Source organism: Neophocaena asiaeorientalis, unplaced genomic scaffold, assembly GCF_003031525.2.
Source record: "Neophocaena asiaeorientalis asiaeorientalis breed wild unplaced genomic scaffold, Neophocaena_asiaeorientalis_V1.1 scaffold30, whole genome shotgun sequence".
Lineage (NCBI taxonomy): Eukaryota > Metazoa > Chordata > Mammalia > Artiodactyla > Phocoenidae > Neophocaena > Neophocaena asiaeorientalis.
The window spans coordinates 5,607,392-5,630,543 of NW_020174923.1; the positions used below are offsets into that span (position 1 = coordinate 5,607,392).

The window sequence follows — 23,152 nt, forward strand, 5'->3', positions numbered from 1 at the left end:
GGGTCCCAAGGGACCCTGCCTGCCTCTCTTGGGCCTGTCTGAGGGCTGGGGGGTGGGCAGCAGGGAGTGAAGAGCCCACCCAGTTGGCCAGGAGAACAGCTGGTGCAATTCCCGCCAGGAGGAGAGTGCCGGGGGAGGGGCTGGGGGACGGTCTCAGGGTCAGCCGAGTCACCCAGGAAGATGCCTGGCCTTGACTCGGACGGTGAGCATCCCTCCCACCAAAAGATTCAATTCCATTAGACTCTAGGTATTCTAAGCACTGGAAAATACATGGGGACAGACGTCTCTCTGACGGTTACCTTCCTTTTCCTATAGAAACAGCAGCCCCAGGTCATGGGCTAGGCCCCAGGTTGCCGGGACGAGACTGAGACCCTGGCCCAGGTCAATGTCAGAGGTTACACCTGTGACCCTGATAGGTCGGTATCCAGACTGGAACTCTGCTCCCTGCACCCAGGTTTCTTTCTGGGCAGACAGGAATGTGGTCGGGGGGAGGGGGCCACTGCGCGTATGGGAGGGGCTTCTGCTGGTGCTCAGGAGGTCCAGGAATGGGCAGGTCGGGACTGGGGAATGTTCTGGGCTTTCTGGGCCCTTGAAGACAGAGGCTGGGATCAGAGGAAGGACATGGGAAGGTTCCGAGCTGGCGGACACCCTTCTCTTGCTGCTGGCGGGTGCGTCCCAGCAGGACCGCGGATGATAAATGAGGCTGGCTTTTGGAGCAGCAGTTGTGCAGATGTGGAGGGACGTGAGCATCTGGCTCCCCCAGCCTGTGTGGCTGCTTGGCCGCTGCGGGAAGCTCTGGCCTTGTCCCGCGTACTCTGTGATCCCCCACCCACCTCTCCATCCCAGGGATGGAGAATGGAGGGAGCGGGCTGGGGAGAACCAGGCCAGGGGGGACACCCCCAGCATCTCCATCACCGATCGGAAACCTGCCTTGAGCCTTGGCTGGACAAATACTTCTTTGCCAAAGACACCCAAGGAGTCACCCTTTCCATTTGCTATCCTCTGTGCTCTGCCACTGGGGAGAGCCTTGCCTCTCTCTTCCAGGGTGCGGGGTGGTCCCTGGGGATGGACACAGGGGCACTTTTAGGCGGGAGCCTGGGCAGAGAGCAAGTGTTCCCATCGGTGAGGATGGCTTGGCTCCAAGTAAAAGTGGTGCTTTTTACATGCCAGCTGAGTAGAGGCAGTCAGTATATTTCTTTAAAAATGAGCTTCCCATCTCCTGGTGGGCTCAGCCCACCGGCACCTGAGCCCCAGGGGTGGTGGTGATCCTCTAGTGCACACACTTTCTCCTATATCCCACGCCCTCCCTGGGCTCCCAGGGGCCCAGCTAACAGCCAAGCTAAGTGTCCCCCCATCCTGATAGGGTCTCAGACTCGTCACGGGCATGGGGTCCGGAATTCAGCTCCCTCCCGGCCTCCACCTCCCACTCCCACCCCCAGGTGGGCCTCTTCCTCCTTGGGATGGCGCCTCCCCTGCCCTCTCCCAGACTCCCCCCTCCACCGCCATTCCATCTTCCCAATGACCCCCCGGAGCCCCATTCCCAAGATTTAACGACGAGCTCCACCGTCGGCCCCGGGCCCTGCGGCTTACTTACTCTCCACGGCGAGAGCAATGGGCTGGCTGGTCTTGGTATCCCCGGTCTTGTCATTAACAGCTTGTGTGGAATAGCGGCCTGCGTCGGGAGCCACCGTTGACAGGATGACAAGGGCGTTCTCCAGGGTGATGGCTCTGGGAAGAGGAAAAGAACGCCTCTTATGGGCCTACTGAGCCTGAGCACCCGGGGATGCGAGCGGCGACGTGAAGCCAGGCACCCCAAGACCCCCTTCTCCAGCCCACCGCCTGGAACCACTTACTGCCTACACTCCAGCCGTGTTTACTTTGCAGAGGATCCCAATACTCCACCAGCGCTGGGGATCAGACCCCAATACAGAACACGCCCAGGGGTCTGAAACTGTCTAGGGGACACTTCTCTGTCACTCCCCGCCCCCAGGCCTGGTGAGGGGCCAGAGCTCCCCTGGAATTCTACCCTTTCCTGTGTCACTTACCTCTGCACCAGGAGTGTCTAGAACTAAAGAAACTCATTCACCAGAATCAGTGAATGAATGAATGAATGATGAGAGACGGAAATGAACTTAGAAATGAACATGATCCTTCCAGAATCACCGCCTTAACCTAATCCTGAATCTGTTTAGGTTGATTCAAAGGCTACAGCCTGCCTGTAACACAGCCTTCTGGGGTTCACATCTCCCCCATCCCCCTCTTAGGGTATCCGTTTACTTCTCCCCAAATCTGGTCAATAAAAGAGGGGCCATCGGGGCTGGTGGAGAGGGAAAAAGGAGACGGGCCGGGTAGTGGGGTATAGACATGGGCTGTTTGCTCCCAGCCTGGTTCCCACTGCTGGGATCCCATCCTGCAGCCCCTTGGCTCCCATGTCCGCGGGCCGGGTGCAGGGCTTTTGCAGGCGGGAATTTGGGGACCCCACTGGACGCGGGTGCAGGAGCAATGCCCACCCTGGCTCTGCCAGGCACCTCCTCTCACCCATCCTCCTGATGACAAACAAAACCATTAGTTTGTCAAGTCTCTCTCTGGATTTTAATGTGATGTGCCCGAGACAGCTGTTAAACATCCTTAACGTTCGTTTAACAAGGACAAATCCAGTTGAATTCTTTTCAAATTTTCCCATTAGGTGAATGTAACAGAGTTTTAAATGGGCTCTCAAATAAACATCCCCACGAATGCCTCTCCAGCCTGGTCTCTCCCAGCCAGGCTGTGCTGAGGTCTCCCCTCCTGGTTTTGGGGGTTCGCATGCTGAGCCTGCCGGGCTCCAGGAAGCAGGAAGACAAAGCCCTCCTGCCCCAATTCCTGGGAACCCTAATGATGTCCTTTTTTTTTTTCTTTTCCCCTGGAGAGCTCTTTTAACCTCCAGCTAATGAGGTGATGGGAGTGAGGACAGAGCCAGCTAAAATATTTTAAAATCGACACAATGGGACAGGGATGCTGACCATGTCCTCACGTGGGACTCTCCTGCAGGGGCCCTGGTCCTTTAGTGGAGCTTGTTGGGGTGGGTGAGGGCTGGGGAAACGGAGGCTGGGCTGTGCCAGGGCAGGGGGGCAGCTCCGGGGTGGAGCTCTGGCCTCTAAGGAGCTCACAGCCTCCTTCTTGCTGGGCCTCAGTCTCCTTATCTGTGTAAGGGGTGGAGGCAGATGGGGGTGAAGGCCCCTTCCAGCCCTGAGGCTGAGGCTGATTCTAATTCCTGTGGCTGCTTCTGTTAGTTTCCAGGTGGCCTGAGGCTGTCCCCTCCCTCTCACTCAGCCCTCTCCAGGCACACAGTCCAAGGTCAGGGCTCAGGACAAGCAGCAGTGCACGTGGACCCCCTGGGTTCCAGCTTCCCCAGCCGCTGCCCTGGTGATGTAGAAGCCAGCTAGATGAAATCTTTGGCAGGTGGGCACCCTGGTCATGGCCTGGTCCCCCTCCCCAGTACACCTGCCTGTCCTGAGCTCCTCTTCTAGCCTCCAGAGAAGGCCCCCCACCTCCAATTCCTTCTCTCCTTGACCACGCAGACTCTCCCCACTCCCTTTCTCTCCTTTGCCTATATTTTGTCTATATTATGATGGATCCTTCTAGGTCAGTGGTTCTCAATCAGGGGTGGCTTCACCTTCCAGGGGACATTTGGCAATGCCTGGACAAGTCTTGGTTATCCCAGCTGTGGGGCTGTACTAACTCGTCGGTAGCGGTCAAGGAAGCTGCAAAGTGTCCCACCACGCACCAGAGAGCCCGCACAACGATTCGTTGGGTTCAACATGGAATGTGTGGATTGTGCGGTGGTTGGTACCCCGTCCTGGGTCGGGGGGGATGGCATGTCCAGGTGGCAGAGATGGTCACCATCTACCTCTCTTTCTGGCTCCCCTCCTGCAGAGAACTGAAGATCTTGGGAAGACAGGGGTCACCCTTCCCAGCCCCGCTTGCACCCAGGTGGGCAGTTGGCTGAGCTAGTGGGATACGGAGGATGTGCGCCGCTTCTGGGCTTGGACCAGCGGGGCCGCTGGGAGCCCAGTGTGGATGAGGGTGGAGCTCCCACCAGCTTGGCTGTGGAAGAGGGTGCCCCTCCCATCCCTCGCCCTGGGTGGGACTTTCAGTTGGCAGGAAACAAACTTCTCTGGCGCTAAGCCCCTGGGATTTGGGGGTCTGTCTGTGATGCAGCTAGCATGGCCTTGACTGGAACTAGAGGAAAGCACTGTGTCCGGGACCCCGGGGCCTGGGTTCGAGTTCCCAGTGCAGAGTGAACAGGAGGCAGAGAGCCGGGGAAGGGCCAGTGGCCTTTTGAAAACCTGCTGTCCCTCTGTCCTCAGCAGGAGGCTAAGGAAGGTCCTTGGGCTAGCAGCCTTCTGCAGGATGACCTTCCCCTTGAGAGATGGTTCCAGAACGACCCTGCCCCTCACCTCCAAAGTGCACAGAGCTATTTGTGGCTGTCAGGAGGGCTTCCGGCCTACTGCCCCCAGAGGCACCCGCATTGAAGGAAGCTGCTGGAATTCTTGCAGGGCGTGGACATCAGGGCTCTACTCTCAGGCGGGGGCTTGGTGATACATTTTAGCCACACTCCTCTGGTTTCAATTTCCTAGGTCTTTCCCGCTGCTTTGATGGGCCCAGCTCCCTCCCACCTCCCATCTCCCACTCCTATGAAGTGTGCCCTTTTTTCTCAGCTCCACGGGGGCCCAACTCATCATTTAATTAAGAATAAAATAAATCACCCTAGAAGCTGCCCCAAGCCCCCAGCGTGTGTCTTTGATGGGAATCTTGTCTCCTTTTTAACAATGAGTATCAAGGAACGGGCCAGGGGTTACTAATCTCCACTTCTGCCCTGGGAGGGAGAGCGGTCCTCTGTAGATAGCACACGCCTTCAACATCCTGAGCACCCCACTGACTGACAGCGCTCATCAGATGCGCATCTCCAGCAAACAGACACCAGAGAATTGGTTTCCAGGGACCTTTCCTCTGGGTTATGAATATTAATCTGCTGTAATTGCTGAGATGGAATCCCCACAGTGTTCTCTCGTGCGTTCGGTACGACTGGAGGAGGTGGGGAGTGGGGAGGCGTGACCGGGAAGGTGCGCGTGTGTGTATACCCAGTCATCACCTGCTCTGTAGCGGCACCTTCGCCAGGTGACTCTGTAGTCCTCTCACTCAAGAGCAGAATCAATTTCCTGGCTTCTTGAGCTGAGTTCTACCATGTGACTTGCTTTGACCAATGGGATATTAGCAGAAGCTTGTGTTTTGCTTCTTCTGGGACTGCCGGGAGGAGATGCTAGGGGCCACTGGCTAGAGGCTGGGACACGTGGGACAGAATTGAGTCACCCAGGCATTCTCATCAGCCAGCCCCAGCCAAGTGAGAGAGCCAGGCCAAGCTCACCAATCTGCCGGTTCACATGACAAATACAGGCTTATTGCATCAGGCCACTGGGACCACTTGTTACGTAGCACTATCGGGTCTGTCGGTAACAGATACATTCTAGACGCTGGCTCTCAATTGAGGCTGCATGCTGGAATCACGGGGAAGCTTTTAAAAATCCCAAGGCCTCGGTACACCCTGTTTCAATGAAATAAGAATGTGTGAAGGGTAGAATCTGAAAATGATTATATTTTAAATGGTCCCAGATCATCCCAGAGGGCAGCCACGTTGAGAATCACCGGGACCAATTCTCCAAAAGTACAATCACTTTATCCTTTTTAGCTCCCATGTCTTTGTACCTGTTCTCATATAATTTCCACATAAGGCAGAATTAAGGACCTGACTCTGGAGTTGGCAAGCCTGGAACCAGCTGCGTGAGATTTAGCAAAGCAGTTAAACTCTGGGGGCCTTCACTTTACCGTCTATAAAATGGGGGTAAAATCAGCCACTTCGTAAGGTTGTTGTGAGGGTCATTCATTCAACAAATATTTCTTGAGGTGGACCTGGGGATGGAAAAGGGAACGAGACAGAGCATCTCTCCCTGGGAGGTGCGTGTCTGTCCTGGAGGAGAGGGTGTTGGGGGGTGTGCTTAGCCCAGGCCTGAGAACACAGCAGGCACTCCATAAATGACAGCCACTGTCGTTGCCAGGATATCATCATATTATTAAGATCACGCTTCTCTCACTGGACCTCATGTTCCCCAGAGGAAAGAACTGTCCGTCTCGGCTTCTGCTTCCTACAGAGACCAGAATGGGCTCCACCCACAATGGATCTGTGGCCCGAGTGGACGAGGACCAGGGTGGTCTTTCTTCTCTTCTGGGAGTAGAGTGTAGGGGAGAGTGCGGCTCCTAAAGAGGACAGCCTGGGCTGGCTCTCCCAGGGGGCTCAGGAGGGCCGCTGCGTCCCGTGCTTTGCCCCTCGCCCTCTGTGGAGGCGCTGCCTCTGTCACTCTGCCCACAAGCCAGGCTGCCACAACCCCCTTCCGGGCTGCACAGAGGGGCCCTTGTGAGTGCTGAAAGGACCGTGTGTTCCTCATCCCGCCTCTCCTGGCCTCACCTCCTCCCTGGAGCCAAAACACACACAGCCGTGCACACCGGTGGACACCCAGCCACACACGCACCGCAGAGACACCCTGCCGGGGAGGTGCCAGCGCCCTCCCATGTGCCCTGATCCCTGGGCCTGTAACCACGGTGACAGAGCCTCTGTCTGTGCCAGTTCGGGTTTTTTAAGCGCTCTTAGAGGCAGAATTATTCTCCAGCCGAGAGTGGAGCCAATGCCTGGGATTCCCCGGGGAGGCCACGGAGCTGTCATGGTTCCAAGACTCCTCCCGCACTTTCCCAGAAAGGTCCCTGGAAACCAGACTTCCCTCATCGGGTACGTCCCCCATCTGGCTCCCTCCCAGAGCAGGGAGGGCCCTCCGTCCTCAGCATCTGGGGGCGCTACGTGGCCCCGCATTTCCTCTCCCGGGGCCAGCCCCCCCCACCCCCCACCAAGGGCAGGACGCTCACATGCGGCTGCTGGGCGGGATCTTGCGGCCGTCCCGGAACCAGGTCACCTGCGGCCGTGGGAAGCTGGCGATGCGTGGGGCGCGGATGACGGCCGCTTCTCCGTGGGAGACGCTCTGGTGCTTCTGACTCTCCTCAAAGCTCCCCATGTCTGCGGGAGGGAAGGGCACATGGAGGGGTCAGGGGCCGGAGGTCGGCAGCCGAGACTGCCCGGCTCCCGGGCTGGGAGTGGTGGCAGCGGAAGGAAGTTGTGGGGCAGACAGGATGCTCGTGGAGCACGGCCACCATGCTCGGGCTACCTCACGGGGCCCCATCACCCCATCCGTCACTACGACGAGCTCTGCTTTGTACTTCTGGGGTTTGTATCCATTTATATCCGTATGTCCCTGAAGCAATGGATTCATCCAACAACCACGAGACACGCGTCATTATTTCAAACAGTTTACAACGGAAGAACTTCTGAAACAGGCTCGTTGACTTGTCCAAAGGCACGTGGCTGGAACAGGGCGGAGGCAGGATTTGAGCTCGGACCTCAGAGTCTGGAGGCAGGCAGAGCTGTCCCTCCTTCCCTGCCCTGTAGTGCGGCAGGGGTTTAGGTGTGGGGTGAAGGGCACATCTGGGGAGCAGTTTCCCGTGCCCTTGGGTGCAGTGTGTGAGGCTGCATGGATGCTGCACACAAACACCACGTTGCTCCTTTAAAAGAATGCCTACCCCCTTGGCAGATAAAGAGGGGACCGTTGGTCCAGCTCCGGTGTTCCGTCAGCCTGGAGGGGAGCAGTGGAGATGCAGGTGGGAAAGTTCTGGTTGCCCACCTGCCTGCTGAGAGCTGGATGGGCTCTGACTCTAAGAGCAGAGGCTTGGAGATGGGTGGAGTGTGGGATGGGGTGTTTGTGTTGATGACCACAACAGCACAAATGAATGCTTTAAAATGAATGCACATCCTTGCTACCCAAAGGGTGGTCCGTGGGCCAGCACATGGGCACCACCTGGGTGCCTGCTACAAAGGGAGAGCCTCAGGCCCGCCCAGCCCCCCAGACCTGCTGAATTAGAACCTGCCTTTTAACAAGACTCCCAGTCAACCGTGTCCACATCCAAGTGTAAGAAGTACTGTTTGCCCTCAAACTTGGCTGTGTGTCACTGAGTTAACATGTCAAGAGTTAAAAGCACCTAATGCTGGGGTTTCATCCCCAAACTTCTGATGTCCCTGGTACGGGGTGTGGGCTTCCCATCAGAATCCCACGTGCAGTAAGGTTCAGACCACCGAAAACTGGCTGTGAGTCCCCGTTGCCCACCTGTTCCCTCCTGGATCAAGGGGGCCGCGTGCTAAGCCACACGGGTCTCCTGCTTCTTTGATTTGTTTCTTAACCCCTCCAAGACCACTGCTCTTCCTCGTCTCCTTCAGCCAGGAGTCCCCAACCTGACTGCCCCTTAGAACCCCCTTTAATATTCTCAGAGGTAAGAGCCTTTTGGGGTGGCTGGGGTCCAGACATCGGTGTTTCTAGAGCCGTTCAGGGTATTCCAACAAGAGCCAAGGCCGAGAAGTACCGCTGGGCTGAAGCCAGTGGTTCTCACACTTTGGTGGGTCTCAGAATCCCTAGGAAACACGGTAAGCCCAGAAATTTGCTCCCACCCTTCCCTCGTCCCCTAGGGCACGGAAAGGCCCTGCTTCAACGTGCCTGGGTCTCTGAGTCCTTGACTCACCTTCCCGAGGATTCTGCTGCGCGCCGAAGTTCTAGGACCACCGGCCTACACTCTCGTTTTCCAAAGCCCTGGGCTTGAATCTCTTCTTGGCCACATTCCCCCTTGGGGGCCTTGCCTAATCTGATGGTTTTGGCCACAGTCTCTCTGCAAAGGCTCTCACATCTGCCCTGGCTCCTCCCTGAGCTCCAACACTCAACACCCAACTTGCCACAGGAAATGCTGGGTACTTCTTACCTCCCTGCCAAGCCTCCCTTCTTGCTTTCACAGCTCTGCTAATAGCTGCCCCACCTGTACCTGCCCAGATCACCTGGGCTCAGATCCTTGGAGCCTTTCGTGGTGCTTCCTTTCCCACACTACGGCCCCTCTGTTCTCCCAGGCCCCACCCACGTGCTCGCCCCATCACTTGGCTGCACGGACTCCGCCCCTACATCATCGCCTACACTGGATCCCGCCTCCCCCACCTCCCACACCGCTCCTGATTAATTTTTGTTGCTTGCTCAGATCCTCTGGTATCTCCTCATCGCCCCAGGAAAGTCTACATTCCCTTGCCTGGATTCAAGGTCTCTCCCTAATTTGACCCCAACCAACCTTTCTTGTCCTATCGCCCACACCACGTCCTGCGTCCCCCGCCACAATGAATTACTTACACCCCGCTTCTCCCCTCGGGGCCTCTCTTCGTGTGAGGGACCCTGCCTGGAACGCCACCAGAGCAAGCCATGATTCACCAGGGCACCACGATTCAATAGCATCCCCGGAGGATCTAGTCAAGTAAGTGTCTCAAGAAATGAAACCTGACGACATTGGCAACCTTGTCCTAACTGGGCAAGCAGTAAATGTAACGGTGGTGGCTTTGGAGTCACTGAGACCTGAATTCAAATTCCACTTCTGTTACTTATAAGGCACGACCTTGGGCAAAATTTTGACCTCGCTGAGCTTTCACTTCCTCTTCTGTAAATTGGAGTTAAGAAGAGTATGTCCCTGGGCTTCCCTGGTGGTGCAGTCGTTAAGAATCTGCCTGCCATTGCAGGGGACACAGGTTCGATCCCTGGTCTGGGAAGAATCCACATGCCACGGAGCAAATAAGCCCGTGCACCACAACTACTGAAGCGTGTGAGCCTAGAGCCCGTGCTCCACAACAAGAGAGGCCACCGCAATGAAAAGCCCGCGTACCACAACCAAGAGTAGCCCCTGCTCGCCACAACTAGAGAAAGCCCGCGCGCAGCAACGAAGACCCAACACGGCCTAAATAAATAAAATTTATTAAAAAAAAAAAGAATGGTCTACATTAAAAAAAATGATACAAATGAACTTATATACAAACAGAAATAGACCCACAGACATAGAAAACAAACTTATAGTTACCAAAGAGGAAAGGGGGGAGGGATAAATTAGGGATTTGGGATTAATTTATACACACTATATATAAAATATATATATAAATTAATTTAATTTAATTATATATTAATAACATATTAATTATTAATATATATTAATTTAATTAATTATATTTAATAATTAATAGTTAATAAACTTAATTAATATATATTAATTTATATACACTATATATAAAATAGATAGACAACAAGGACCTACTGTATAACACAGGGAACTATACTTAATGTTTTGTAATAACCTATAAGGGAAAAGAATCTGAAAAATAATATATATATATATGTATGTATAACTGAATCACTTTGCTGCACACCTGAAACTAACACAACATTGTAAATCAACTATACTTCAATAAAAAAAAAAAACGATGGCTACCTTACTATTTATCTCCCATTCAACATGATCTCCTGCCACTGAGAGGTGGGGGCTAAGACCCCTCCCCCTTGAGTCTGGGGGTTTTGTGACTATGCTTGTAGAATATGCTGGAAGTGATGCTATGTGACTTTCAAGGCTAGGTCATCAGAAGGATGTGGCTTCCACCTGGCTCTCCAGACACTGCTGCTTGGAGTCCAGCTGCCATATTGTAAGGAAGCTCAATCTAGCTCACACAGACAAAGGAACAGCTCTTGTGCAGAGGAACTGAGGTCCCAGAGGATGGCCTGCATCAACACTGGACATGTGAGTGAACATGTGAGCCCTCAGATAATTTCAGCCCCCAGCCTTTGGGTCTTCTAGTTGAGACCTCAGTCATCAAAGAGCAGAGACCAGCTCTTCCCACCGTGCTTGGTCCAGACTCACAGAATCTGTGAGCATGATAAATGACTGTGGCGTACCATGACGTTTGGGGGGAATTTGTTATGTAGCCATAGAAACAGGAAGAGTATAGTCAAGTGCTAAAAACTGTGTCTAATATTTATAGTATTAAAATACTGGAATCCTATACATTTTTCACAGTTTAAACATCAACCTCTTCAACAAAGATTATCGCATGCCACCCAGATAGTCACTGACCCTAAATCAGGTTTCCTTCTAGGTGGACTTCACACAGATTGTCTCATTTCATTCGCATAATGACACGACAAAGCTCAACTTTCCTAAATACACATTTTTAAATTGTTTACTAATTTCTGTTACTTGGCTCTGTCTATAAAAAAATTGCATCAATAAATCACATTGATTTCAGCTCTTACAATAATTTTATCTATTTAAAAAACTTTTCACAGAGCTCTGAAGATATATTTGAACAATTTAAAGCAATTTCATGGTAATCGTGTTTTTCCTCCTCTCTCGGGTTTTATTAGCTCCATTTCGTCAGTGAGGAAATTAAAGCTCATGGAGATAGAGTGGCTTATCCAACGTGCGCAGTTAGGGCTGGGCCGGCCAGCGTTCAAACCCGGCTCTCCCTGTGCATTTCCTCCTCTCTCCCTTTGCATTTCCTCCTCGCCTCTTCCATGACTCATCCCCTGCGTTAAAATTCTTCATGCACATTCTTTATCTCTTTCTACTACATTGAAAGCTTCAAGAGGCAGTTCTATTCAATTACATTCATGAGCAAATCCTTATAAGACATCAGGCCCCCTCCTCTGCACACAGTAGGTTCTCTCTAAACTCACCCAATGCCGTCATGCAATGACTCTTTATTGAGTCCCTACTATGGGTCAGGCAGGCTCTGCAGAAGGTGCTGAAGAAAGACCCGGTCCCTGTCCTTGTGGAGCTTATGGTCTGGTTAGGGGAACAGACATAAGAAAACCAACCCAACGAAATTCAGGGACATATTGTGACAAGTGTTAGGAAGAAGGAACAGGTTTTTTTTTTTTTTTTTGCGGTACGGGGGCCTCTTACTATTGTGGCCTCTCTTATTGCGGAGCACAGGCTCCGGACGCGCAGGCTCAGCGGCCATGGCTCACGGGCCCAGCCGCTCCGCGGCATGTGGGATCTTCCCGGACCGGGGCACGAACCCGTGTCCCCTGCATCGGCAGGCGGACTCTCAACCACTGCGCCACCAGGGAAGCCCAACAATTTATTTTTAATTTAGCCTGTTTCTAAGCCCTTTGGGTTATTCTGTACGTCACCTACTGTGATTTGCTTTCTTTTGTGCAACATGTTTTCTGGGACCTCCATCTCCGTCCTTGTACTTGGTCTAGTCATTTTCATGGCTGCTTGGACGTCCACGTATCAAGGTAGCACAGCGCTGCTGCAGGCTGGCTTTGTTATCAGTGTTTTCCTGTCCTGCTAAGAACAGTCACATGTGGATCTTCTAGCACATGTGGCTGAGAGAATCTCTAGAGGATGCACCGAAGGTGGAACTGCTGGGCTGTAGGTTGTGCAAATGTTAATCTTATGAGGGAATGCCAAGCTGTTTTCCTGATATGCACCAATTGGCTAATTCACACACCCACCAGCAGTGGTGGGACTTTGTATCAACACCGTGTCTTGCTGGACTCTGGTTTTGCAGCGGGACGGTACCTCACTGCAGTCATGTTTGTTTCTTATGAAGATGCTGTTCCTCCCTCCGACCAGTTGCATCATGCCTCTGCCTCTAACTGTCCATGACTTCCACTGCATCCTGAGTGAGACTGAAACGCCCAATCGCATCTTAGAATGTCACCATCTGTCCCCAATGCCTCACCTCCCCCGCCACATCTCCTTCCACATCTCCATTCTACATTTAATAGACACACTCAGGTTGAGGATTAAGAAAAATGGGCCCATTGGTGGCACTCTGGACATGAACTCCAGCCCCTGTGACAATGGGTCTGATGCCCTCAGCTCTCATTTTGTACAGGTGGCTGCCAAGCTGCCCAGTAGAACGGGGGGCAGGCCGGGCTCCCCAGTGGAGCAGGGGCTCTTGGCCCTCTGATGTGTGGGTGGGCTTATTGCTGGGGCTGGGGGTTCCAAGTCTGAGCCATCCGCCCACCTGGTGAGGGCTGGGATGGGGTCAGGGATGTTGCTCAGGCGAGGAGGACAAAGAGGTGCCCACAGGATCCGGATGCCGACTCCGGAAGGCGTGCCCAACCCTCTCAGCCATTCGGTCCACATGTCAGAAATGTATGGCGACTTCATAACAACAGAGACTCGAGGTGGGGTCAGGAAGGGAGCTGGGGAGGTGGGTGGGTATTTTACTGACTTCCCTTAATTGCTATAATTAAAAACATGTAAAGGGGGGACTTCCCTGGTGCCGCAGTGGTTAAGAATCCGCCTGCCAATGCAGGGGACACGGGTTCGAGCCCTGGTCTAGGAAGATCACACATGCCGCGGAGTAACTAGGCCCACACGGGTTCGAGCCCTGGTCTGGGAAGATCACACATGCCGCGGAGTAACTAGGCCCGTGCGCCACAACTACTGAGCCCGCGTGCCGCAACTACTGAAGCCCACGCGCCTGGAGCCCGTGCTCCGCAACGAGAAGCCACCGCAATGAGAAGCCTGCGCACCACGACGAAGAGTAGCCCCCGCTCGCCGCAACTAGAGAAAGTCCACGCGCAGCAACGAAGACCCGACACAGCCAGAAATAACATAAATAAATAAATGTATTAAAATAAAAAAACACGTAAATAATCTTTTTGTAGTGACTTCGCTATTATCATTAGTGGTTAGCACAGCTGCCTTATTAATTTCTCATTAGAACCCAATTCACAGCCCCTCTTTGGGAAGGGGGATGAGAGCCAGGGGTGGGGCCTGCCTGGCCCGGCCTGATCCAGTCTCTGTGGAACTGGCTGCTTGAAACCCCAGGACAAAACCCTCCCACCCCGGGAAGCAGAAACAGCCAAGGAGGGAAGATGAGGGGTTTGGAGAAGCAGCCATACCCCATCCATCCTCAGAACAGTGAGCATCTGTGTGTCTGTGTAAAAGAAACAGACGGAGGGACAGACAGATGCAGGAGGTCTGCAGGGCACAAATCTGGGAGAGGCCCAGGACTGGGATGGGTGAGGAAGGTGAAAGATTTAAGGAGGTACCCACTGTCAGGGTCCTGCAGGTACACGGTGAGTCCCGTGAGAGGGAGTGCCTCCTTACATTCTGCATCCTCCTTGCCTCACCCTAGCCCCAGCCCTGGAGAGCAGAGGTGGCGGCTAGGACCATACCTCCCGAGGTAGGGTGAGAGAGGTTGTGAATGTTTACTCCAGGACGCCTTCCCTGGTTGGCCGGCAGAGAGAAGACGTGTACACTCTACCACCCCGAGCGTTCCCCGGGCTGGGCGCCAGTTATGATGGTTCGTGCGCACTGACTGATTACTTACTGTGACCACCCGGCCAGGTAGGTACTAATATTAACATTCCTTTTTACACCCGAGGAGGCAAAAGCACACAGAAGTTAAGTAATTTGCCCAAGGTCACACAGCTAGGGAGAGGCGAGGCGGATGTGAACTCAGGGTCCATGGCTCCACTCTACAGCTGCTGGTGGCAAGGCAGGAGAAAGGAGATGGTAGACATCCTGGCTGTGGGAACTTGGGTTGTCCTCTGACCTTTCTTTTAAGAGCCCCTATCTTTTTCTGGGGGGCAGCACCACGAGGCACGTGGGATCTTAGTTCCCATACCAGGGATAGAACCTGCACCCCCTGCAGCGAAGCACAGAGCCTTAACCACTGGACCGCCAGGGAAGTCCCTCCTCTGACCTTTCTGAGCCTCAACTTCCGCATCTCGAGATGTGGCTCCCAGACATGCCTTCCTACCTCTGAGGCCTGTCCTAGGGGCCCACGGAGGAAAGCGTGCATATCTGCACAATTTCGCCGGCGGGCAGAGTGCAGTGGAGGCTCCGCTGCGTCTCCCTAGCATCTCCTTAGGGATGCGGGTGTCCACCTTGGACCTGTGATTGTGACTGTTCTGAAGGCTCTTGGGCTCGTGCACATCTTTTCAGGGAAACAGAAGCCGTGCTTCCTTCTCTATCTGCACCCTGGCCCCCTACTGCCCAGGTGTCCGGAGCCCTAAGCTAGTCACCGACTAGACTCGGGCCAGAATCCACGGCTTCTCCCTCGCGTCCTCCCAAGGGTCGTGCCCTGGCACACAAAGAACCCGGAAGCTAGCTGTAAGCATTTTTCATCTGCTCATTCCTGCTGAGAGCAGAGAAAAGAGGTGACGGGTCAAGGCCACCTGGTGGCGTGAGATGGCCTTCAGCCTAGGTGGGGGCCGCATCTACTCACAGGGTTGTTTGGACACGAATTCTTACCGTCCGGGGGTGTCCCTCTGATTCTCTTTGACCCCTGGCCTCAGCAGCAACTGGCCTCCCCGCAGCTGGACCCCATTTTGATGTCTCTCTTCTCGCCCTCAGGCAGCAGTGTGGGGAGGTGTGGGCTCAGGTCATGGCTTCGGCTTCTGCCTCTGGTGCTTCCTAACTGTGACTCTGGCTAGTCCCCTCAGCCACACCGAGCCTCAGTTTTCTCATCTGTAAATGGGGATGGGGGCTTCCACTCTGCAGGCCGGGATGAGGTGGGGATGGGGGAAGGGGAGCGAGTTTCCCTTCTCTCCCACTGTGGCCACCAGGGCTGGGCGAAACCTCCATCTGTTAAGATGTGTGCTTTTCTCAGCTGTCAGACAGAAGTTTCGAAGGCTCCCCTAACTCTTTTGCTTTAGGGCCCAAAGGGCTGCACAGGGCGCTCTCTGCTTGATGGCGCTCTGGAGGACACAGCTTCAGGCTTGCAAAGCGGCCCGGGGCAGATGAGGCTGGGGTCTCGGCGCCGGCCCCTGGGTACCAGCTCAAGGAGCTGCACCTGGTGGTCAGGAAGGGCTGAACCTGGGTCTCCCCACACCGCCACTTTGGCCCCTTCGAGGTGCCCTGTGCTCTCTGCCAGGGGCCCGTAAACACATCTGCACAGCTCCGCAGCAGCAACACCAGGTAGCCTGGTGGCCACACGGTGACAACCATGGTTGTAACTGTCCAGAAGGTGCCTGGAGCCCAGGGTGACAGGTAGCTCTGAGCAGCAGGGCAGGGATGCCCCTGTGAGAGGTGGTGGAGGGGAAGGGGCCGGGCTGGCCGATGGCCCAGGGGACAGTGGCAGCTCCCTGCTCTGCACATGGCCAGGACAACTTTTGCTGGAAGCCATTCCATGCTGCGGCCTGTTTCTTCCTTCTTTAAAATGATAATATAGGATATTCATTGTAGCATTTACTCTCACTGAATCGAAGTGTGTTATCTGTAGGCATTGGCTAGGTGCATTGGTGGATACGGGCTCAAGGAAGGGCAAAGCCTAGGGGGAGGGAGTACTAGATGCACATTACAGATGAGGAACCTGAGCTGGGTGAGGCTCAGAGAGGGTCAGTCACTTCCCTGGGGTCACACAGTGACTGAGGGCAGAGTTAGGATTCGAATGTGGTCCGTCCAACACGAAAGCCTAACCTCGTCATCAACCGTGCTGCAAGTCATGGTGATGGGCACCCCACAGCCTGCCAACACTGACTGGATCTCAGCACTGCAGAGTCCCAGGCTCCCTCATGGGTTTGGGCCAGGCCCCCTGCATGTCACCGCTACCTGGGGTCATTCCGGCCAGCATCACCTGGAGTGGTCCAGGACCATCAGGACCCAGAGAGCCCATAGTGTCTGTGTGTGTACATGGTGGGGGGGACCCCCACCTCGAGAGTCTGTGACTGGGCAGACAGTTAGGGTGTTGGCTAGCTCGAGTCTCTGCCATCTGCTTTTCACCCCCAGGTCGGTCTGAGCCCTTCTCTGCCACGTGCAGGGAATACCAGGGACACCTGAGTCCTTCACAAAGGCCTCTGCTCTCCATCAGTGCACAGGCTCTCTTGCTCTGCACATGGGCCTGCTCACAACCCATCCCTCTGCTTGGGGGCAGGAGGGTACCTTTGGGTCTGGGGACAGGATCCATACACATGTAGGCCCGGTTTCAAGGGAGCAGCCTCATGTGAAAAGGAAGATGCCTGTGGTGGGAGAGGGGTCAGGGGGCTGAGTCCTGGGTCCTGGATCCTTACCACAGCCAAGGAAAGAAACATCTCGGCCACACAGACACTGCTTCCCTCCCTTTCTCTTTCTGATCGGCGGAGCCAGCCCAGGGGAGATTCATGTCATCTCTGCGGCTTTCAACTCCAGAAAGTTCTATTGTCTCCTGTGAGCGAAGGCTTTGGGACAGACACTCGCCTGCTTCCCCCGACAGCCTGGACTGACTGGTGTCCTGGAAGGTATTTTCAACTGTACACACACACACGTTCTCACGTGCACACAGGTGAACAAGGACGCCGACCAATCCAGACACACACATTTGCACAAACACATGCCTGAACCCACACCCACCCTGGAGTGCACACAGACGCACACATGAGCAGTCCCTCTGCAGGCTGACCCACGGCTACCCCTGCACTGCTGGACTCTGGGCACCGGCTAAACGAAGCTCCGTGGGAGCCCTCCAGCTGGCTGCCAGCGGCCCTGATCCATCATTTTAATTCGGGCCTTTTCCACTCCTCTGAGTAAGCTGAGTTGCCTTTAGTGCTGATTTATGGGACAATCAGTCCTCCACTTCTGATTGCGGCTGTTTTCCATAATTATTATAAACACTCTTTGCCCTCACTTGAGGTTTTCTTCTCGATTTCTCTCCCTCACTTCTCTCCAAGTTGCAAGCTCTCTCTTGTGCTAAATCTGAGTCAAGCCCCAGTGGGCCCCAGATGAGAGGGTGTCCTTTTTTTTTAAAAAAAGCTTCAGGGCTCGTTAAGGCGTTCCACACTCCCGTGGCCCACGGTGCAACCTTAGACCTCTCCCCCTAAAAATCCCAGAATGAAACAGCCCATAATGAGGCTCATTTCTGCTCATTTCTAAGGCAGCTATCTTAGAATGGGGGGCAGGTCTGGGAAGGGGATACTGAGTCACAGGGGGAGGGGGTGGATTGGTGCGCTGGTCCCTGAGATACCCTTGCGTTCTTCTGAGGCTTCCCTCTTGTCCTCCATCTGAGGGAGCCCTTTGGGGCTTGGTGGCAGTGGAGGAAGTCTGTTACCCCAAAGGCTCGGTGAGGGTCTATTACCTTACCCTCTGCTTGCCTGGTCCTTTCAGGAATCCTGACTCATCAGGTCCCCTCTCCCTCTTAGAGCTATGGTACCCACACCAGCCATCTCCCAACGCCTCCTGAGACCGTGGAGACCCCCAAGCTGTTACTGCTCCAGGGCTGAGCAAGCTGGAGGATGGAAAAGTTAAGGTCATGGGGGGCCCTGGGGAATCTGCTAAGAAGAGCCCGGGAAGTCTGCCATTACGAAGATCCCCCAAGTTGGCGGCCAAACCCGGAGGAGTCCCTTGAAGCAGGTGACAGGGCCTCCTTTTCAAAGCAGAAGCAGCTGGTCCCATCTAGAGAGTGCTGAACTCACAGCCAGCAGATGTGTGTCACGTGTCAGCGGTGTGGCCTTGAGAGCTCTTGCCACCTCTCTGGGCCTTGGTTCCCAGATGGCGGGAAGGGCTACCATCAGCACCCAGTGAGCGTGGAAAGCCACAGCCGGGACTTGGCTCTGCCCAGCGTGTGGCCGATGGGTGACGACTCTGCAGATCCTCTCCCGCTTCACGCCCTCCCCCCACCCGCCCCAAGTCCGCGTTGTACTCACAGGCCACCTGGACCTCGGTTTGCCGCTGGAGCAGAGCGCCCATCCGGTTACGCACGATGCAGCGGTAGAAGCCGGCGTGGGTGCGGTCCAGGCTGGTGATCATGTACCTGGGGGCAGACGAGACAGCCAGTGAGCAAGTCGGGCAGCTCCAGGGATGCAGAGGTCAAACCAGGGTCAGAGGGCAGAGGTTGCCACATCACCCTCTTCCATAATGAAAGGTGCCAGGGAGCCCTTGGCTCTACCATGGGGGTCACAGAAGGGTCCTTATTAATAAGAGGTCCCTCCTAAAGGCTTTTGCTCAGCTGCCCAGGAAGGAGCCTGCACTTTCCCAAGGACGGGAGATGCTGTCCCTGAGCCTTTGACTGTGGCCGTGACCAGGCCTCCCAGGACTGTTTTGGGTCTGTTGGAGGCTACTGTCCTCCCCTGCCTGTGACCTGCATGACTGAGAAAGGTGGGGTCATTTTCTTTAGCCTGGACCAGGGATATGCTATAAATGTTAACTTAAATGGATGCTTTAAAGCAGAAACTAACACACCATAGTAAAGCAATTATACGCCAATAAAGATGTTAAAATAAATAAATAAGTAAATAAATAAATGGAGGCAGGGAAATTTATATTTTCCCAAACGCTTTGCATCATTCCATGCTTAGAGTTGCAGACAGCTCCACTGAAGCTCTGTGAAGGGAGGGGCAAAGCCGTCTGGGTAGGGCAGGTTGGCTTTCTGTCCGTGTGGGCCCTGGGGCCAGAATGCGTGAATCCAAGGAGGCTCTAGGGTGTATCCTGCTTTGGGAGCACGTCACTGGCCCGAGTGCTGCAGGGTCTGGTGGTGGGGGGAGGGCGGGGGGAGAGCAGGTGTGCGGGGCGCTAACCTGGCTGGGAGGAAAGGAGGAGGCCTGGCAGGTCAGTGCAAGGAACTTCTGGCAGCGAGACACGGCAGATGACGGGTGCTCTCTGGTATGGAGGGGGCTAGTTCCCCTAGCACCCATCTCGTGATCACCTTTCTGATCCTTGGGCAGTGAATGGCCCGGCAGGGACCTCTGGGGATCCAGGGGCTTGTGCCTAGGAGACCTCCCCTGCCCTTGGGTGTCCTAGGTTTTGCCAGCTGACTTGGTGAACAAGCTTACTGCCACCTGCTCCCAGGCTATGCCAAACCTGGGACACAGCAACCTCATTTGTACGATTTGCCAAGTTTTCTTTTACGTGAGTTCTAGACAGTGTCCATCAGCATCTCAGAATGATGAAACAACTACCACTTTCTGAGCACCACCTATGCTTCAGACGCTGTGTTCAGTACTTTTCATTCATTTCATTTCTTTTCTTTTTTTGGCGGCGCCACGTGGCTTGTGGGATCTCAGTTCTCTGACCAGGGATCGAACCTGGGCTCCTGGCAGTGAAAGCGCTGAGTCTTAACCACTGCACCACCAGGGAATTCCCTTCATTCATTTCTTTATTTCACACAGCAGTTCCTGGACTACTGGATATCATGGACCAGTAACACTTAAAGAAATGGGGCCAGACATAAGATTGTCTTACTTACGGCCAAGTAAGGCCATTAAGACCAATCGACCAAAAAGCAAACTGGGAAACAATCAAGCAACCAATAAAACTAAAAAAAGATACAGGCATGGAGAGAAAAAGGAACAGAAATGGTCAGTATTTTATCTGAAAAGGACATTTTTGAGATCACAAAAAAAGAAATGTAACCTCAGCATCCAAGCAATTTTAACACATTTTAAACTGAAATTTTATGCCGCATCCACGACACTAGCTTCCCTTTTCTCATTTGATGTGGACAGGTGCAAAATGTCGTGGGTCTGAATTTGAGAGTCTTTCGCCTAATCTCCCTGCTAATGCTATGGAGGCAATACTTTTATTAGCTCCCCCTCCCCATTTTAGAGGTGAGGAAATTGAGGTTCAGAAATGTCACATCATTGGCCTGTGGTCTCACAGGCAGTAAGAGGCGGGGCCAGGGTCCCAAAGAACCTTTCGGACTCCAAGGCCAGCTGCTAACCTGTTCAACACGGACATCCTACCCCAAAGGGCCCCACCTTCCATCCTGGGACTGCACGAGCCCCAGACTCACGGGTGGCTGTGTGCCAAGCCTGCTCTGGCTCTGCATTAATATCCAGAACCTTCTGGCTCTTATCTCTGCCACCGGCTGCAGCTCTTATCTGTCCTTCGTTACTATGCATAGCGTGGTGATGGGGAGATAGCGGGTACCCAGGCTCTGGCAAATTTCCTGTTCTCCCTCTATTCCGTCCTCAAGCCCATCACAGGCTCTCTTGTCTCTGCCCCATCACTCTCTGGGAGGGGGGGGGGACAGCTTTGGGTAAACTGTTTGGGTCTTAAAAGTGATGGGGTGACCCAAGAGGAAGATGGAAGGAGAGATTGGCTGGAAAAGCTCTCTATCTTTGAAAATGGAATCAGATATTATTAAAAAGCATCAGGGAGAGGAAAATGCACAGCAATGGCCAAACAAAAAAGATGCTCGGCCTCTGTCACAGTGAAAGAAAGTCCCATCAAAAACAAGACAATATTCACGTATCAGATTGCCAAAAATTTTCTTGTATGATAACACCCATGGCAAGAGTGAGAGGGTAGGGAGGCTGACCTCAGATCAGCTGATGAAAGTGTAAATTGGTCCAGCCTTTGGGGCAGAATCGATCAAAGTAAGAATATTCCAGTCTTTTGACCCAGAGGCTGTACTCCAGGGAGCTGGTCTTTCAGATGTACTTGTAAAAATGTGACAAAAGGGCTTCCCTGGTGGCGCAGTGGTTGAGAGTCCGCCTGCCGATGCAGGGGACACGGGTTCGTGCCCCGGTCCGGGAAGATCCCATGTGCTGCGGAGCGGCTGGGCCCGTGAGCCATGGCCGCTGAGCGTGCGCGTCCGGAGCTTGTGCTCCGCAATGGGAGAGGCCACAACAGCGAGAGGCCCGCGTACCGCAAAAAAAAAAGTGACAAAAAGCAGGTATGAGGATGTTCACTGTGGCTTTGCTTGTAATGACAGAGACAAACGAACAAAAACCAGAAGCAGCCATCAAAACTGTTCTGTCTCATCCATCAAAAATGGAATTGAATCGACTAGTGATGCTGTAGCCACAGAATGAACGAAGAACACCTGTATGGGATGAGACAGTCTCCAAGATGCACAAAGCATGGAAAGGAAGTCGAAGCTGGAGACGGCAATGTTTATGGAAATTAAAAACACGAGAAATAAGCCAAATAGTATCACAGCCGAGTTGTCAGGGACACGAGAGATACAGTATTCTCATCACTTGATAAGTTATTTACTGATACAGGCTACCAAGCCCTGAGTCTAACGTTTAGGATCATGCAAATCGACCCAATAAAAAGAATTTTGAGTTTGTGAGCCAAAAAAAAAAAAAAAAAAAAAAGTCAAAGAACAGTGTAAGTGTTATGCAGGTAAACTGGAATAGTACATATTTGTATATATCTGCACATGTATAACGATACCCTCCAGCATGGACATAAAATGTTTTCCAGATGGATACTCCAAAACATGGGATCTGCCTTTTGGGAGAGGTATTAGGAACGCAGAAGGAGGGAAACGTCTACTTTTCGATTTTATGTCTTTCTACGCCATCAGAATGTTCTTTACCGTATGCATATGTTGTTTTTATTTTAAAAATAAAATTTAAAAATGCACTTTGAGCATATAGTGTCAGGATATGTTATAAAAAAGACACCAGGGACTCGCTGGATCTGGGTTTGTTTGCTGATGTCAATAATGTGTGGTGAAATTTCAACTTTAATAAAAGTTGATTTCTGCAGAAAGCTCTAGATCATTTGCTTCAGCCAGGAAGCCCCAGGCCCCAACTGGGGCCCCGAGGAAGGCCAGCTGGGTGCAGGTCTGCCCCACCCTGAGGTCAGTAGAGGAGGCCTGGCTCTGGGCCTCCCCTCGGCCCCCACTGTGGGGAGGTGGGCATCCTTGTCTGAGCATCCTTGGCCGGGCAGAGAGCAGGGTGCAGCCCCCCTCCCTGGGCTGTCTCTGGCATTCCCCTCCCTGCCTGGGAGCACTATTTTTGGCTTGTAGGCAACTGTTCTATCATCTCACACCAGTCAGAATGGCCATCATCAAAAAATCTAGAAACAATAAATGCTGGAGAGGGTGTGGAGAAAAGGGAACACTCTTGCACTGAGTAACCCTTCTGCCCACTGCCTTTCCTACCAGGGAAACCCGCTTCGCTCCACCCAGATCGCCTCACAGGCAGGTGGAAGAGGCAGCTGGCCAGCATCTCAGTTTGCAAATCCAGGGCAGCCAGCGCTGTGAGCATGCAAGCATCTGAGATAATGACAGTGACAGCTCAGTATCCCCCCCACAGTGCTCCCTCCTGGGCCCTCAGGACGCACTTAGCCTACAGCTCTATCTGTCCCACCCGCCTGTGGCTGCCGGCCTGGCAGGAAAGTGGATGAGCCCAGCCCTGTCCAGGTCCCTTCCAGAGGCAGGGGGATGGCTGAAATGCCCTGTGCAGGAGGGTGCACTTGTGATCGCCCAAGACAGAGCCTGGTACTGGAGAGCGTGCTGAGGCTTCTGATGTAGGGAAAATTAAGCTTGATTTTC

At 53.6% G+C, this 23,152-nt stretch overlaps 1 protein-coding gene across 1 annotated transcript in view; it reads right to left on the reverse strand.

Annotated features, from left to right (window-relative positions):
• The window catches only part of SDK2 (sidekick cell adhesion molecule 2), a 106,611-nt gene extending 88,003 nt beyond the window's left edge, over positions 1–18,608 (reverse strand). Inside the window, 3 exon segments of the mRNA XM_024761133.1 lie at positions 1,595–1,728; positions 6,955–7,102; positions 18,570–18,608. Of these exon segments, the coding sequence (XP_024616901.1) occupies positions 1,595–1,728; positions 6,955–7,100 (280 nt within the window). The 5' untranslated portion in view covers positions 7,101–7,102; positions 18,570–18,608.
• Positions 18,609–23,152: the final 4,544 nt, after the last annotated feature.